The sequence below is a fragment of the Populus alba genome, chromosome 3, assembly GCF_005239225.2.
Source record: "Populus alba chromosome 3, ASM523922v2, whole genome shotgun sequence".
NCBI lineage: Eukaryota > Viridiplantae > Streptophyta > Magnoliopsida > Malpighiales > Salicaceae > Populus > Populus alba.
Genome location: NC_133286.1, coordinates 3,227,316 through 3,241,785, shown reverse-complemented (window position 1 = coordinate 3,241,785; position 14,470 = coordinate 3,227,316). Strand labels below are relative to the sequence as shown.

Here is a 14,470-nt window from a genome sequence, read left to right as displayed (position 1 = left end):
TTTTATTAAATATAAATAATAAATTGTTAATTCACATTTTATTATTATTTTTTAAACCCCTTAACAATACTCATATTTTTTTACGTTGTCATGCTAGTGCCCACAAAGGAGTCCAGGCAGTCACCATGAAGGCATGAACTAGTCATGTATAAAACATAAAAGTTATTGTCTGAAAGTGAGTTTTAAGTTTTACCTATATTTGAGTGTATTTTATTTTGAAAAAAACTATTAACTTTATATTTTTTTTAATTTTAATATGTTGAGTTAGAAATAAAAATATAAAAAATTATTTTAATATATTTTAAAAATAAAAATATAAAAAGAAATTAATATATTTTTAAATAAAAAAATATTTTACTTTTTAATACTAAAATACAGATAAAATATAAGATAAATCAAGCATTATGAATAGACAAGTCTAAAAGCATTTTTGTTTTAATATTTCAAAAATATTTTTAAAAACAATTTAAAAATTTTAATTTAGTTTTAGTGTTTTCATATATTTTAATATATTAATATTAAAAATAAATTTTAAAAAAATAAAAAAATATATAATTTTAAGTAAAAAATATTGTAAAACATAAATTACAAGAAGTAATCATCATCTATCGTCCCTTTCCTCTAAGAAAATTCTCAAACACACTACACTGTGAAGAAAAACAAAAATGTCCAAAAAGAAGACGAAAGGAAGAGTCCCAGAGGTTTTATGGAGAGTATTCCGATATCGAGCTCGAACCCTAAGCAACACAGTGACATCCCTAATCACTAATCCTCCATCATCATTTGTGCTCTTTAAGGCTGATGATCCCGCCAATTACCGGAAACTCCTTAAAGACTGCTACATCGTCCTCAACGACAATGCACCTCCTGTGGTTCACTTCAATCTCGAAAACAGATGGCCTCAACCTCTTATCGTGAGCCGCATCATTGAGTTCATCATCGCAGAACAACCTTTGTCGAGTAATGTTTTATGCAGCGGTTATGACAAGGCAAGTACCTGGAGTCTTGGACTAGTATTTCTTCCTGTTTTTTTTTTTTTTTTTAAAAAAAATCATAAGCCCTTATTTGGTTTTACAGTGTCTTCGTTCAAGCCCCATTGCGGAGGTTTTGGCGAGTTCAGCGTGGACCCTTTTGTTGGAAAGGGTTGGGGATGAATTTATGAATTACCTTTTGAAGTATTCGTCAATGTTTTTGCCATTGCCTCGTCAGCAACACCAGCAGGTGGCAGGTCCTCCTATCACTGATTTTGTCTTTCAGTCGTCTCGGAGGAAGGGGCATTCCCCCAATCTTGTTGGTAACTTGACAGCACACGTCCTGATCCTATCCTCATAACCTGTGCAATTTGTTTTGGGGGAATTTTAATTTTGCAGTGATTATTGATTGTTGGTTTTGTACTCAGGGCTTAAGAGGAAGAGGGATTGGGATGATAAGGCTGCTGATGCTGCTAGCTTAATGCTTAAAAGACACCAACTTACTGCTGATGCTTCCTTAAGTTATGATAGGAGGACATATCCTGTTATTGATTTTGATCAGGACAAGGGTTTATCTGAAAAAACTGGAGTTGCTGCTGTTAACCGTGAAGGGCATTCGAATGAAAAACTTCCAGGCTTGTATCAGTGTACATTGCGATCCAGGAAACCATTTGGGTGGCAGCGACGCCGCTGCAAAAAGCAGAGGTCTTTGGATGCTAAAGAAACTGATGGTAAGACTTGTTACATTATGAATGAAGGTAGCTCACCTGAGAGGCTTCCGCTTGAATTCAGGAACAGTTTAAGCCCTGGAAAGGTAATTTCTTTTGAAGATCATGTTTGGTCATAACTGTTTTCCGTGGTTCTTACAGATGGCTTCCTCAAGTTAATTATATTTTCTCTTTGATATGTTTATTTCTTTTCTATGTAGCTGCAGATGCTGCCAAAATGCTGTTGTCATCTTGTGTTACAAGCTCCTAACATGAAAGGTATACAGATTGATAGGCGGCCAATATTTTATAATTCAAAACATCCTTCATCAATGCTTCCAAAAAACCGTATCCTTTCGTATGTTTCAAAACATGTGCTCTTTGCTCATGGTCTCCTTTTTTTCAGAATTATAATAGTTATCATTTAAAATTCTTCAATCCATAAACAAATTGCTTATATATACTATATAGTTCTTTGCTATTAATTTACCCTAATGATGCTGTTATGTGGGACAGTAATGTGCTTTTGTTTCAAAGTTGATTATTCCCTCCTCAAGCATGGTACAAGTTAACTTGTTGCTTCTGCTCCTGTTTTCTTGGTTATTGTATGACCTTAATGATATTTAGATGTACTGATGTGCTTGAAGCCTAATTTGATTGGTTCAAAGTCTCTTATTCAGAGTATTTTTGGCCTATCTGATGAAGATGTAAGTGCTCCGTCAATGCCACTTTCCTACAGCAAAGACTTTTGTCTCTTGGGATCCACATGCCTGTGAGTCAAGCTTTATATGTGATATTTTCTTGATGTAAAGAATTCACTTAACTATTTTGTTTTCTTAATCATGTTTAGTAATTTCGTTATAACATTTGCACCACCTCTTCTGTTTACAACTCTGCAATTATTCACCTCTTCGAGCTACTATGGACAAATAAACTAACCCAACATACAATACTTGACTTAGCTTGTAACAATGGGGCTGGGTGGCTTTTCTGTTTTTTTTCTTTGCTAGAGTCTATTTGCCATAATCTACTCAGAACAGTTAATTGAAGTGTAGAACATTCTGTAAGCTATGCCTACACATAACTTCAATGTGTGTGATATTTTCCAGTTGATCCAAGATTGAACAATTAGATAGTTGGCTTAGATTGTTTTAGGCATAATTGGAGCAAAAATGCAGATAAGTTCCTTGAAATTGTTAGGCTCAAAAAGGGTGTGGTAGGGAAGGAGGGTTCGCAAGCCATTTTGTGATTCTCTGTAAGACTGGTTCACTATATTTCTTTTTGTTTCATTACGTTTCGTTTCTTTTCTTTTTTTATTGGAGAGGGGGGTTTGGGGGTTGGTCAAGGGGATGGAAGTAGGAATTCTGTGAAGGCAGGAATTACCAAATAGCTTAATAGAGTTGATATGGCTGCTATGGATGGTGCAATACTGAATAGATGAGTGATGGAAATGCATGATGTTGATACTGAATGCTAATAGAGCCTCTAATGTGATATTATATAGTGAAATGCGATCTGGCATGCTGTCAAAACTTTTGTGGCAGAAACTTTCCATCTCATCCAGTTTCAAAAGCCTCGTCACTAGAGGCATGGGATCTGCCTCAAGCCAATCCATAGACAAGGGTTCCGCAGAGTCAGAATTTTCATAAGATTATATTCATTCAACACTGATAGTTTTTATCTTTCTTTTCTGTGAATGTCAATTATAAGGAAGCCAAGAAAGTGCTTCAGATATGAATGTGCTTTCCAATCTCATTTAATACCAGCTAAAGTAAACTTCAGAAAGCTTCAAATAGAGGATACCCTGAGGAAGATAAGTGATCGTTCTATTAAACTAATGATGAGAGAGGGAACTTTTCCAAGAAAGAATAACAGTTCTGAAATTTCTGTCTAGCCAAACAAAACAAAAAAATAATCTGAAAACACTGCATGCTGCCAAAAATTCCTCTCTTCTGCTAAAAAATAGATAGTATTTCGTGGAAGCTATTTGGTCCTTTAAAGCACAAATATGTAGGTTATGCAAAACTATGGGTACTTAGGAAATTATAGGAATATGTTACATGCAGAATGGATGCCAAATTACCTCTATGTTACAATGTACTAATTTATTGTTATTTTCCTTTCCTAGGTACCATTCCCTTGTTAAATTGGTTAAGGTTCTTGTAAGACAAACTCAATGCTGCAAGTATGCAAGGTTAATACATAGGCACTGCTTTGTTTCATCATTGAATCAAAATGCCATAGAAAATTCAAACTCAGTGTTTGAGGTAAGTTTTCATCCTGGGACCTCCGTGAAGTCTGAGAGGTTTGTGACTAGTTTAATTTCCTTTTGCTTGCCAGAAAATTTATTCCTTTTGTGGAAAATTCTCTTTTAGGGGTATAATTTGGAGAGAGAATTCTCTGGGAAATCCCATGCTGCTGTTAACGAACGCTGTGATGAAACTCTGGATACAACTGATCCTCAGATAGTGACACTAAAATCTTATTGCTCAAAAAGTCAGGTTGTGTCATTTATATGGGCTGTTTGTAGAAATGTAGTCCCTCCTGAGTTGCTAGGAAATCATGTCAACCGAAGAATTCTAAGGAGAAATTTAGCAAAATTTATTTGGCTCAGAAAGTTTGAAAAATTCTCACTGAAGCAATGTATGCATAAGTTGAAGACTTCCGGGTTTCCGTTTCTGTCAGACAAACACTGTTCATGCTTCTTGGATACTCATATGCTGAATAATATGCCAGGTCATACTGCAGGCTTGCATGAGGATTTATATAAATGTAATGGTGCTGCAAATGATTTGAAACACCTACTTGTACAGAAATGGATATATTGGTTCTTTTCATCTCTGGTTGTGCCATTGGTACAAGCCAACTTCTATGTAACTGAAAGTGAGCATGGGAAACATGAAATCTATTATTACAGGAAGTCAATTTGGGAGAAATTAAGAAATAGAGCCATTTCTTGCTTGAAAGACCAGAACTATCAGTGCTTGGATGAAGCTAGTGCTGAAAGTATTACAGGCTGTAGGTTGTTTGGTTTCTCAAAGCTCAGGCTTCTTCCAAAGAAAAATGGAATAAGGATGATAGCAAATCTTAAAGCATCATCAAAAATGCCTGCTAAAAAATCCACTTCTGAACTCAGGTCATTTCGAATGCAGAGAAAAAAACAATTCGTTACCAAGGTGGTCAAATGTGAACATTTTAAGTCTGTAAATTGTGTTCTACGTGAAACACATGCTGTTCTGAAAGGTATACAGTTGAAAGAACCAGACAAGCTAGGGTCATCAGTGTTTGACTATAATGATATCTACCGAAAGTTATGCCAATTTAAAATTTGTTTGAATAAAAGATTGAATATCATGCCTGATGTGTTCATTGTTGTTTCTGATGTATCCAAAGCATTTGATTCCATAGATCAGGACAAGCTGCTTTGTGTCATGGAAGATGTCATATATGAGGATCAATATCTTCTAAAGCGATTTTGTCAAGTTGTCAGTACAAAAAAATCTTTGTGGGTGCATGAGCGCCTCATGTCAAGAGATCAAAACATCACCACTAGTCTTACAAGATTCAGTTCTTCCCTCCGCTTTGGTTCATTTCATACTGTCCTTGTTAATCAGGTACTATATTTGAATCCCTCTTCTGTTTTTCCAGTGCTCTTTAATTAATTCAAACATGTTTAATTACTTTTTTATTTTTCATCAACTTAATCATTTAGGATCATCTATAAAACCTTGTGAAGAAGTAAATGGAGGAATCAGATCCATCTAACCAGCTGCAAATTGATTTGGATTGAGGTTTAGAAGACCATTTGAATCTTGCAAAGGACAACATGCACATGAAAAATGTAACAGAAGTTATAGGTATCGATAGCAAACTCAACTGAATCTTGTTAAACACTGAGCAAGTTGAATTTGTGATGGGCTAGGGATTTTAGATTGGGATTTGGGTTAAGATTTGATGTATGTGGAATTGCAATGGATTGAGGATATGTTTTAGGAGGATATTTACCATAGGAGTGAATGGTAACCGATGTATCTGTAGGAAGAAAGAAATATAATAAAAGAAAGAAGAGAAAAGAGAAGAGAAGCAGAAGAAAGAAATTCCAAGGCCAAAACCCTCAAAACTACACCAAAATACTCAAATTTCATTATTCAAAGTCCTATGATTACATAAAGTACGTGTTCTTTTTAGAAGCATCAAACACGCCAGTTGTGCTAAACTGAGTAGGAAAAAGAAAACATGAATTAATAATATTCCTCGGCAAACAAAATCCTAAATGCACTAAGTTTACAAAAAAATAACTATAATTTCTAAACTTATCTATCATTGATTTCATCATTATCCTCTCATTAGAAAAACTCTTCCTTGAGTTTCATAAGTGTTGAATTAAGAATCTTTTTGTATTTTGAATATCTAGGAACATGCATGACTTCACTTCTTTAAGAAATAAGAGGATGGACGAAACCTTTTGCCTTTTAAACTTTGAATGAAACTTGGAATGGTAAAATCAACGGCCTGTTCAAAACACACATCGTTTGGTTGATTTGCAGCTTCAAAATTTAATCCATCATGCACCACAAATTCTTGAGTCCTCATGAATTTCTTATACACCAGCCAAAAATTCCATAGATTTAGCATCTTTTTCAACATGTCCAGCTTCAGATTCAATGTTTTTCTCCTTAGATGCAACAACCTTGTTGAATTCATCTTATTTTTCTCTCTCTCCATAATTTCTTTTTGTTGCAAAACAGTATGTCTGAAAGTTATCTTTTGGACCAACAACACGAAAATGAGTCTACAGCTACTGTGAATGAGGTAAAATATGACTTGTTGACAAAAATAATACTAATAAAAAAAATAACAAAGTTTGAAATAAAACCATCCCGTATCACCACCTGGTTTCTTACTCTAATGTCAATTAATATTTTTACCTAACATTTTATTCTAATTTCAGTTTGTTTTATTATTATTGTTAGGGTAAATAGTTCAATATATCCTTACATAATAGAATATTTCTCTTATCTGTCATTATATCTCTAATTGTGCCTGCTTAATACTTGAATAAAGTATTGTTTTTCAATATGTCCTTCCATCCATGTACAAGTCAAATGACTTTTCTGTTAATTTAGATAGAAAAAATGGATGGAATGATATTTTTGAGAAAAACTCAGGGTTTAAATAGACACGATTAGAAATACAAGGGCATGTTGAAGAATTGTCCCATTATACAAGGATAGATTGAGCCTTTTATTCTCATTTTTAAATAATGTCAATAATGGATAGTTGTAGCGGTAAGTGAGCTCCTCATGGAACATTCATCGATGAGATTGTGAGTTTGAATTCAACGATGAGAATTGAGATTTAGTTTGAGTCTCACCCACTGTAATATGTAGTTAGTGGCATGTCTACATCTTTATGTGATCATAGCTACTGAAAATTTCAGCCTCGACATAGGTGTAGCGAGGATTCTTTAGGTAAAAGATAACACTTACATTACTTAATTTGAGCCCTTGAGAACAGTAATTCCATTAACCACCAATGCACTTTTCTCATTGATTCACTTTCTTGAGCCCATTTTGCAAATAGCCTTGGCAGTGGGATCTCATTTAGATCAACAGAGTAATAAACCAATCACTCTTTCAAACATATGCAGTTGATTGCAGAGGTATATAGATTTCACTGATGCGGGTATGCAATCTTGTCAAAAGCTAACCGTTGCTTGAAAATTTTGTCTTTTGTTATGTTGCAGGGGCACAGTAGGTATCTGAAAAGGGAACAACTCCTGTCCAATCTCACTGAGCATGTGAAGCGCAATGTTCTTCAGTTTGATGATAAGTTTTACTTGCAAAGAAAAGGTATACCTCAAGGAAGCATTTTGTCTTCCCTGCTTTGCTCATTATACTATGGGCACCTTGAAAGGAATGTGATCTTTCCTTTTCTTGAAGATCTATCAAGAAGACATTGCTATAAGGATGCCTCTGCTATAGGAAGTAGCAGTAGGGATAAAGTTGCCTCATCTCCTCATTACATGCTTCTTAGGTTCATTGATGATTTTTATTTTTATATCAACATCTAAAAAGCAGGCTGCTGGCCTTTTCTCTCAGTTAAGGAGTGGATTTAGGGATTATAACTGCTTCATGAATGAGGAAAAGTTTTGTCTTAATTTGGATACTGAACAAGTATCAGGGCTTCAGTCAAACAAGCTCTATGTTGGTGAGGATGGTATCTCCTTTCTTCGATGGAGTGGCTTGCTTTTAAACTCGTGCACTTTAGAAGTCCAGGCAGATTATACGAGGTTCGTTCTTAGAATTTATGCTGGATAGGTCTTATCCTGTTGCTTACCTAGACTTTTCTGTTGTGTTGTTTGGCTAGTAATTTTAATGGATGCCATGTAGTTCGTAGCTATAGGCTGTAGGCCCAAAGACTTTGAGTCTTTGAGATTTATTTCTGGACTTGTAAATTGATCCAAATAATCTTACTGTGATGGAGAATCTGTTGAAGATTTATACATTATTTGACTATCGAAGGATGTTCTCATTTTTGGAGGTAGATTTCTATTATTATATTACCCAAAAGAGATCCTTTTTTTACAGTTCAAAAAACGCAAGATCTTCTTTTGGTGTGAACTGAATTATCTAGGAGAACATGAAGTTAATGAATTTTATAGGATATTTAGACTCATTTATTTATTTGTGACTCTTAAGGTTTGGCACCCATATAGAGCACCCAAGACTGTCTTGTGAGTTAAAACTGTTTTTTTTTATGAAATTTTGCACTAGAGTTACCAAAGAGAGATGGATATCCTCTTGTGTTTTGATCTGGATTCCCCTAAGGTGTTGGTTCCTCTTGTTCATGGAACCTTTCCTTTTGGTTCTGCATCAGCATGTTTCATATAGCATTCATCACCCAGATTTGTTACTATACATTCTACAGCATTCAATATTTGTGTTTAATGTGTTCAAGCTATAACTTGTTTAATCTATTAACAGGTATCTGAACAACCATTTAAACTCTACTCTTACTGTCTGCTGGCAAGGTAAACCTTGTCAACATCTCAAGAGGAAGCTGTGGAACTTCATGAGACCTAAGTGCCATCCCATATTCTTCGATTCTAATATAAACTCAGCACCTGTTGTCAGATTAAACATCTACCAAGCATTTTTGTTATGTGCAATGAAGTTCCATTGTTATGTCTCTAGCATGTCGTTCCACTGCCATCTGAGTGCAACATTCTACGCAAACATGATTGAAAGGTCCTTGAGGTTTGGATCTAATAAAATGGCTCTTTTGTTTATTCTCCCTCTCAGTTTCTGAATGTAGGATCCAGAATAGTTTAGCGTTTTTTTTTTTTTTTAATTCTTTTCATGTCTATTACCTCTTGTTCTCTCTCTTTGTTCATTCACAACTAGGTATATGTATGTTCTCATAAAGAGAAGGATGCGTTCTATGCACCTTGGATCTTGTTTCCACCCAATTCTTCAATTGGAGGTCGGAGAAGTTGAATGGCTTGGGATGAATGCCTATATCCAAGTGCTGAAGAGAAAACAATCGCGGTATAAGGAGTTGCTCTCTCGATTGAGTTTGAAGTTATCAAAACATAGAATAGGTGGGAGTACATCGTCTCATCTAAAATATGCAGTTGATAGCTCCCACTCCTCTTTACTTTGGAAAATCAAGTATTAGATAGGTACGTGATGATATCTCAAAGTTTAAACTGCCTCTTTCATTTCTGACATCACTTGTACTGTCCAACTACTTTAAAAGAGTGTTTCTTATGAGGTTAAAAAAGGGCCAACTCAAGGGGATTAACGAAGGGTATGATGTTTGAGTTTGAGGGTGTTTAACAAGAGATTAAAAAACTGTTTGCTGGTGGGCTGGCTGCAGCGAGGATCATATGAAATTTTGATTTCAATATAAAATATCTAGGAAAGCAACTCTAATTATTATTTTGTACTTAAAAGGGTTGTCACCTAGCCTGTGCACCTACTTAAATTACAAGGTTTTTCTCGCCCCCTTGATTTCCAAATCCACCGTTTGCCTGTTCACATTTTGCAGTAAGAAGTCAGTTCATTTTACTCTTGCAGTTCTTAATTTTTGGCTCGTGGATGATTAATATGGCTGTTTGCATCAGTTTCTGTTTCAAACTCGTATTATGGACATACATGGTAACTTTAGAAAGCATCAATTGCATGAAATGATTACCTCATGTGCATCTGCCACGAGCACTAAATCTGGGAAAGGGCGTGTAAATTGGACTTGTATTCTGAGAGATCTCAGCGTTTGAATTATGATGAATTGGTTTTTCTGTTTCGTAATTTTCTTATGCTTTATTGTCTGTGCTCGATATCTGTTGTTATAGATAGTATGCAGTGCAAGCTCACTGACGAGTTCAAGAACACTAGAAACGGAGATATGGAGCCTCAAAGTAGCATATATGAAGTCCATATGAATCCCACCAGTCCGGCGGTGAAGCTGCCCTGTAAGGAGGCGTGCGGTATGCACACGCAGGTTTCAGCATTTGTCTTGAAAAAAAAGAGGAAAAAAAAGATGTCCACCTGCGCTCAAGGCATATGGGAGTGTGTGGAAGCCTATGAAAGTTCCTATTTTGATGTCGTTTTGAATATCCATATTTAGATTTGTAGAAAGTTTTTAAAAATTGAATTCATTTTATGAAAGATTAAAAAAAAAATTCTATGTTTTTATTCATAGAATTAAAGAATTGTTGGATCTAGAAATAGAGTGAGTGAGTCTTGTCATGACCAGTGATAGGTCTTGGATTTTTTGCATCATTAATTATTTTTCCTTAATATATTTTCTTTTTTTTTCGTTGCACCCAAAGTTGAATGCCTTTAGTTATTATTGTTGTTTTTGTAATTTTTTAAAATTCTAATTAAATTACGTACATCACATTCGTGCTCATCACAATTTATTTATTTATTTTTAAAAAAAGGTTTTTTTTCAAAGAAACAACCACAAATAAAATAGTATTTCACTATTTGTGATAATAGCAACCCACCCCTTTTCTTTTTTTTTTTTGTTATTTTTAACAAGGCAACTGTTACACTTTCATTTTGGAATATTAGTTTATATGTTGTTTTTGTACCGTGGGTTATATTTAATAAAAAATTAAAAATTTCAAGTATTTTCACTAATTTTTCACGTGAGAACAAGAATTAAAAATTATAATTATTAAACTTATTTTATATAGCAGGTTAATTTGATGACCAGTCAATCTAAATCTTAATTCGAATCAGATTTTATTTCAAACATTGACCATATAAAAAAATTACAGTTTTTATAAAAATTAACTTGATATAGCAGGTTGATTTCGTAACTAATCAATCAAAAACTTAATTTAAATCAAATTTTATTTTAAATTATTTTGAATATTGATCAAAATTCGGTTAATCCGACTAAATCCAAGTGATTATTTAATTTTTAATTTTTGTTTAAAATAACACCGTTTTAGAATTGATCTAGGTTATCGATTCAATAATCCAGTAATCCAAGCCCTAAACTGGGTTAAACCCTGGATTGCATAAGACAACTATGATAAGAACCAATACCCAAGAACACGTGACTTTGAAGACGTACAAAAATGGAGAGACAGCAAACAAAAAGAAAAGGAAGAATGTAGCAAATGGGTCATGTATTTTGAAGTATACACAGCTAATAAATTATGTGCGATGTATAAGAATGAACAGCCACAGCCTGTGATATAGTTATCAGCCCCAAGTTGTCGACAACTATTTCTGAATTCACCTAAAATCTTTCCAAGCCATAGAGAGTAACTCGGCTACAGAGCCCTCTCCATCGATAAAAGCTAGCATTCTCTCTCTTCTTTCAACAATCAAACAAGGAAAGGGAGAGAATTTTAGTCTGTATTTGAGCATCGAGCATGGGAGGCTGTGCTAGTGCACCGAAGGACTTGAAGGGTGAAGCTGGCTCAGCCCCGGTACCTGAGCCTTCCAAGGAGGAAACCGTGGAGGTTGGGCTAGAGGGCGTAGAAAAGGTTGCAGAAGAAAATGTTGAAAAGAATGAAGAAGATAAGAAATCCCTTGGATCCTTGCTTGATGAGGTAGTAAGTAAGCATACACCTTACGATAAGCTTCTCATCCTATATGTTATCTTTTGTGATCTTTGTGATTAGCCATTTTAATACTTTTGCAGGATGAAATGAAGAAGGGATCAGCTAAGGAAGGCGAGGCAGAGGAAGTTCCATCTGAGAAAAAACAAGAACAGTGAGTGACTTGAGAGGAGAGGAGAGGCAGCAGAGGCTCAGAAAGAAAACGACTTGAGGATTATATATATATATATATATATATATATATATATGGGAAAGCCACGGTTGTGAGCTTGGTGTTTGAAGAGAAATTTAAAGAAATGCATGCTTGTGCAGATGCATGCCCATCATTTCGACAGGTTAACAGTACTGTTTGTGAACATTTTTATTTGGACACAGCAATGAACTTAGTTTTTCGTTTCTTGAAGTCTGTTGTCTTTGAAATTCCCTCTTCTTTCTTTCGTTTTTTTTTTTCGTTTTTCCTCTCCTGCCAATTTTCATTTCAGTTTTGCAGTTAGGGGTGAGCAAATCAAGTTTTTTTTTTTTTTTTTGAGTAATTTTGGTTAGGATTTTTTTAAAAAAAATGGTTTGGTTAAATTTCAGATTCAAAAATTAAAACTAAAAAAATCAAACTGAAAAAATTTATTATAAACTAAAATGACTTGAAATTAATCAAATTGAATGAGTTTTTATTGAATTATTAAAATAATTTTGGTTAGAACTTTTAAAAAATATATATATCTCAGTTTGATTTTAATTAATTTAATTTTAGTTTCAGAAATCAAAATTCAATCAAACAAAACAAAATAGAAAAAACTCATTATAAGTTAAAGACTCTCTAAATCAAAACCTTTTAAAAAGAAATAGCTCAATTAAAAGTTTCATTAACTAAATTGAACTTATTTTTATTTGGTTCAAAACTTTAAAAGAAAAAAAAAGGTTGGTTTGATCAAACTTTTTTTTATCCAAATCAAACTGTTTGAATAGATACTCAGAACTCACCTTTATTTAAAATCCATGATGTTAACGAATATTCCTTCTTCTTTTTTTACTTTATATATAGTTATTTAACCCGTTCATAGTGCATCATAATTAAAAAAAAAAAATGAATATACAAGTTATTTTTGATATGTTTTTGTTATATAAAAAAAAATTGTTAACAATAACTAAAACATAAATTGAAAAAATTCAAAGATAAATGTAAATCAAGATATTTAATCTCGTAAAATGAGATTTTTACTCGTATGTCTCTACCAAACTTGTTTATTAAAATCAATAAAAGATAATAGAAATAAAAACCCATATAAAACCAAGAGCATAAAATAAAAGGAAAAACATTATGCATAACAGAACATATTATTATTATTATTTCAAAATAACTATTTTTTTCACATAACAAAACTTTTTTATATAAAATAAAATATAAAAAATCTACAAAAATTAAATACAAAACAAACAGTTTCTTTAAAAATCTTTATCCAAAACAAAAACTTGCAAAACTCGTGGTCTAGATAATGAGACTTAAACAAACCAATAGAAAAGAAATTGAAGGTGGCCACAAAACAATTTTTTTAAAAAAATATGTACAATGATAGGATTGTAGAAGAAAATGAGGGGGGGAAAAAGGATTTATAATTGTATTAACTCTTAAACTTGAGACTAGTGTCATTAGATTTAAAGCATGACAAATGAAAAAATCATGAAACTCAATCTCGAACAAATCAAACATTGAAGGATGTAGCTAGAAAAAAAAAATCAACCACATAAAAAATTGTAATTGAAAGAATGAGAGTGAAAACCAACATTAAAAAAAAAAATTAAAGGGTTAAATTGAAAAAAAAAAATTTAACAAAAAGAAAAGGAAATCAAAAGAACAAGGATTAAATTGAAAAAACAAAACTGCATAAATTTTTATTAAAAGATAAAATTAAAAACCAATAAAACTTTAACAAAAAAACCAAATGTTAAAATGAGAAACCAAAAGAATAAAAAGTGAATTTGAAAAAAATAATATATGATAAATTGTAATTTAAAGACTAAATTAAAAACATAAAAATCTTTTCTAAAAGGGAAAGTGATGAAAATGATGAAAACAAAAAATAAAAAATATAAGGACTAAAATTGCGTGTGTGTGTAAACAAACATGTACTTTCTTTAGAAGAGAGAAAACAAAGAAGAGGAAAAAAACTGCCACAAACGACAAGTCACCTAACAACCTTCGTCACACGTCACAAGGGGAAAAAAGGGATATGGTGGCACTTTTAAGGATATGGCAAAAGGCGAGATTTGAACATCAAGTGGCATCGAATACGTCACCCATAAAGCATGAACGTCACCCACAAGCTGGTACATAAAGAAAACATGCCAACAACTTTCTCGAATTAAAAATTGAAAAATCAATGTAAATTACTAAAACAGTCTTATTACCCTGGAAATAACAAATAAACCAGTGTGAAAGGACCAAAACACCCTTAAATGTATAACTTATCTTTTGTCTTTTATAAGGGTAAAAATGTATTTTAACTGTAGCCTAAGAAGGGGGGGGGGGAAAAAAAAAAATCCTTGGTCATTTAAGTATATTTTGACTTTAAAGGTAAAGAAAAATTTTTAATATTTTAAAGTTTGTAAAAAAAAAAAAAACAATATTTTATAAACAATTCTAAATTTTGTTGATCTCAAAGGTAAAGAAGTAATTTTACTGTAAAAATATTTTTTAAAAAAAAAAAACTATC

General features: G+C 33.0%; 1 protein-coding gene across 1 annotated transcript; it reads left to right on the top strand.

The window, feature by feature from the left end:
- The first annotated feature begins 600 nt into the window (after nt 1-600).
- Nucleotides 601-10,484, top strand: LOC118029102 (telomerase reverse transcriptase-like). The gene is given in 12 exon segments (XM_035032913.2): nt 601-989; nt 1,078-1,294; nt 1,400-1,785; nt 1,900-2,026; nt 2,306-2,450; nt 3,807-3,945; nt 4,054-5,292; nt 7,425-7,727; nt 7,729-7,970; nt 8,665-8,937; nt 9,085-9,362; nt 10,035-10,484. Coding segments are annotated over 11 exon segments (3,669 nt in total). The 5' UTR covers nt 601-665; the 3' UTR covers nt 9,359-9,362; nt 10,035-10,484.
- Nucleotides 10,485-14,470: the final 3,986 nt, after the last annotated feature.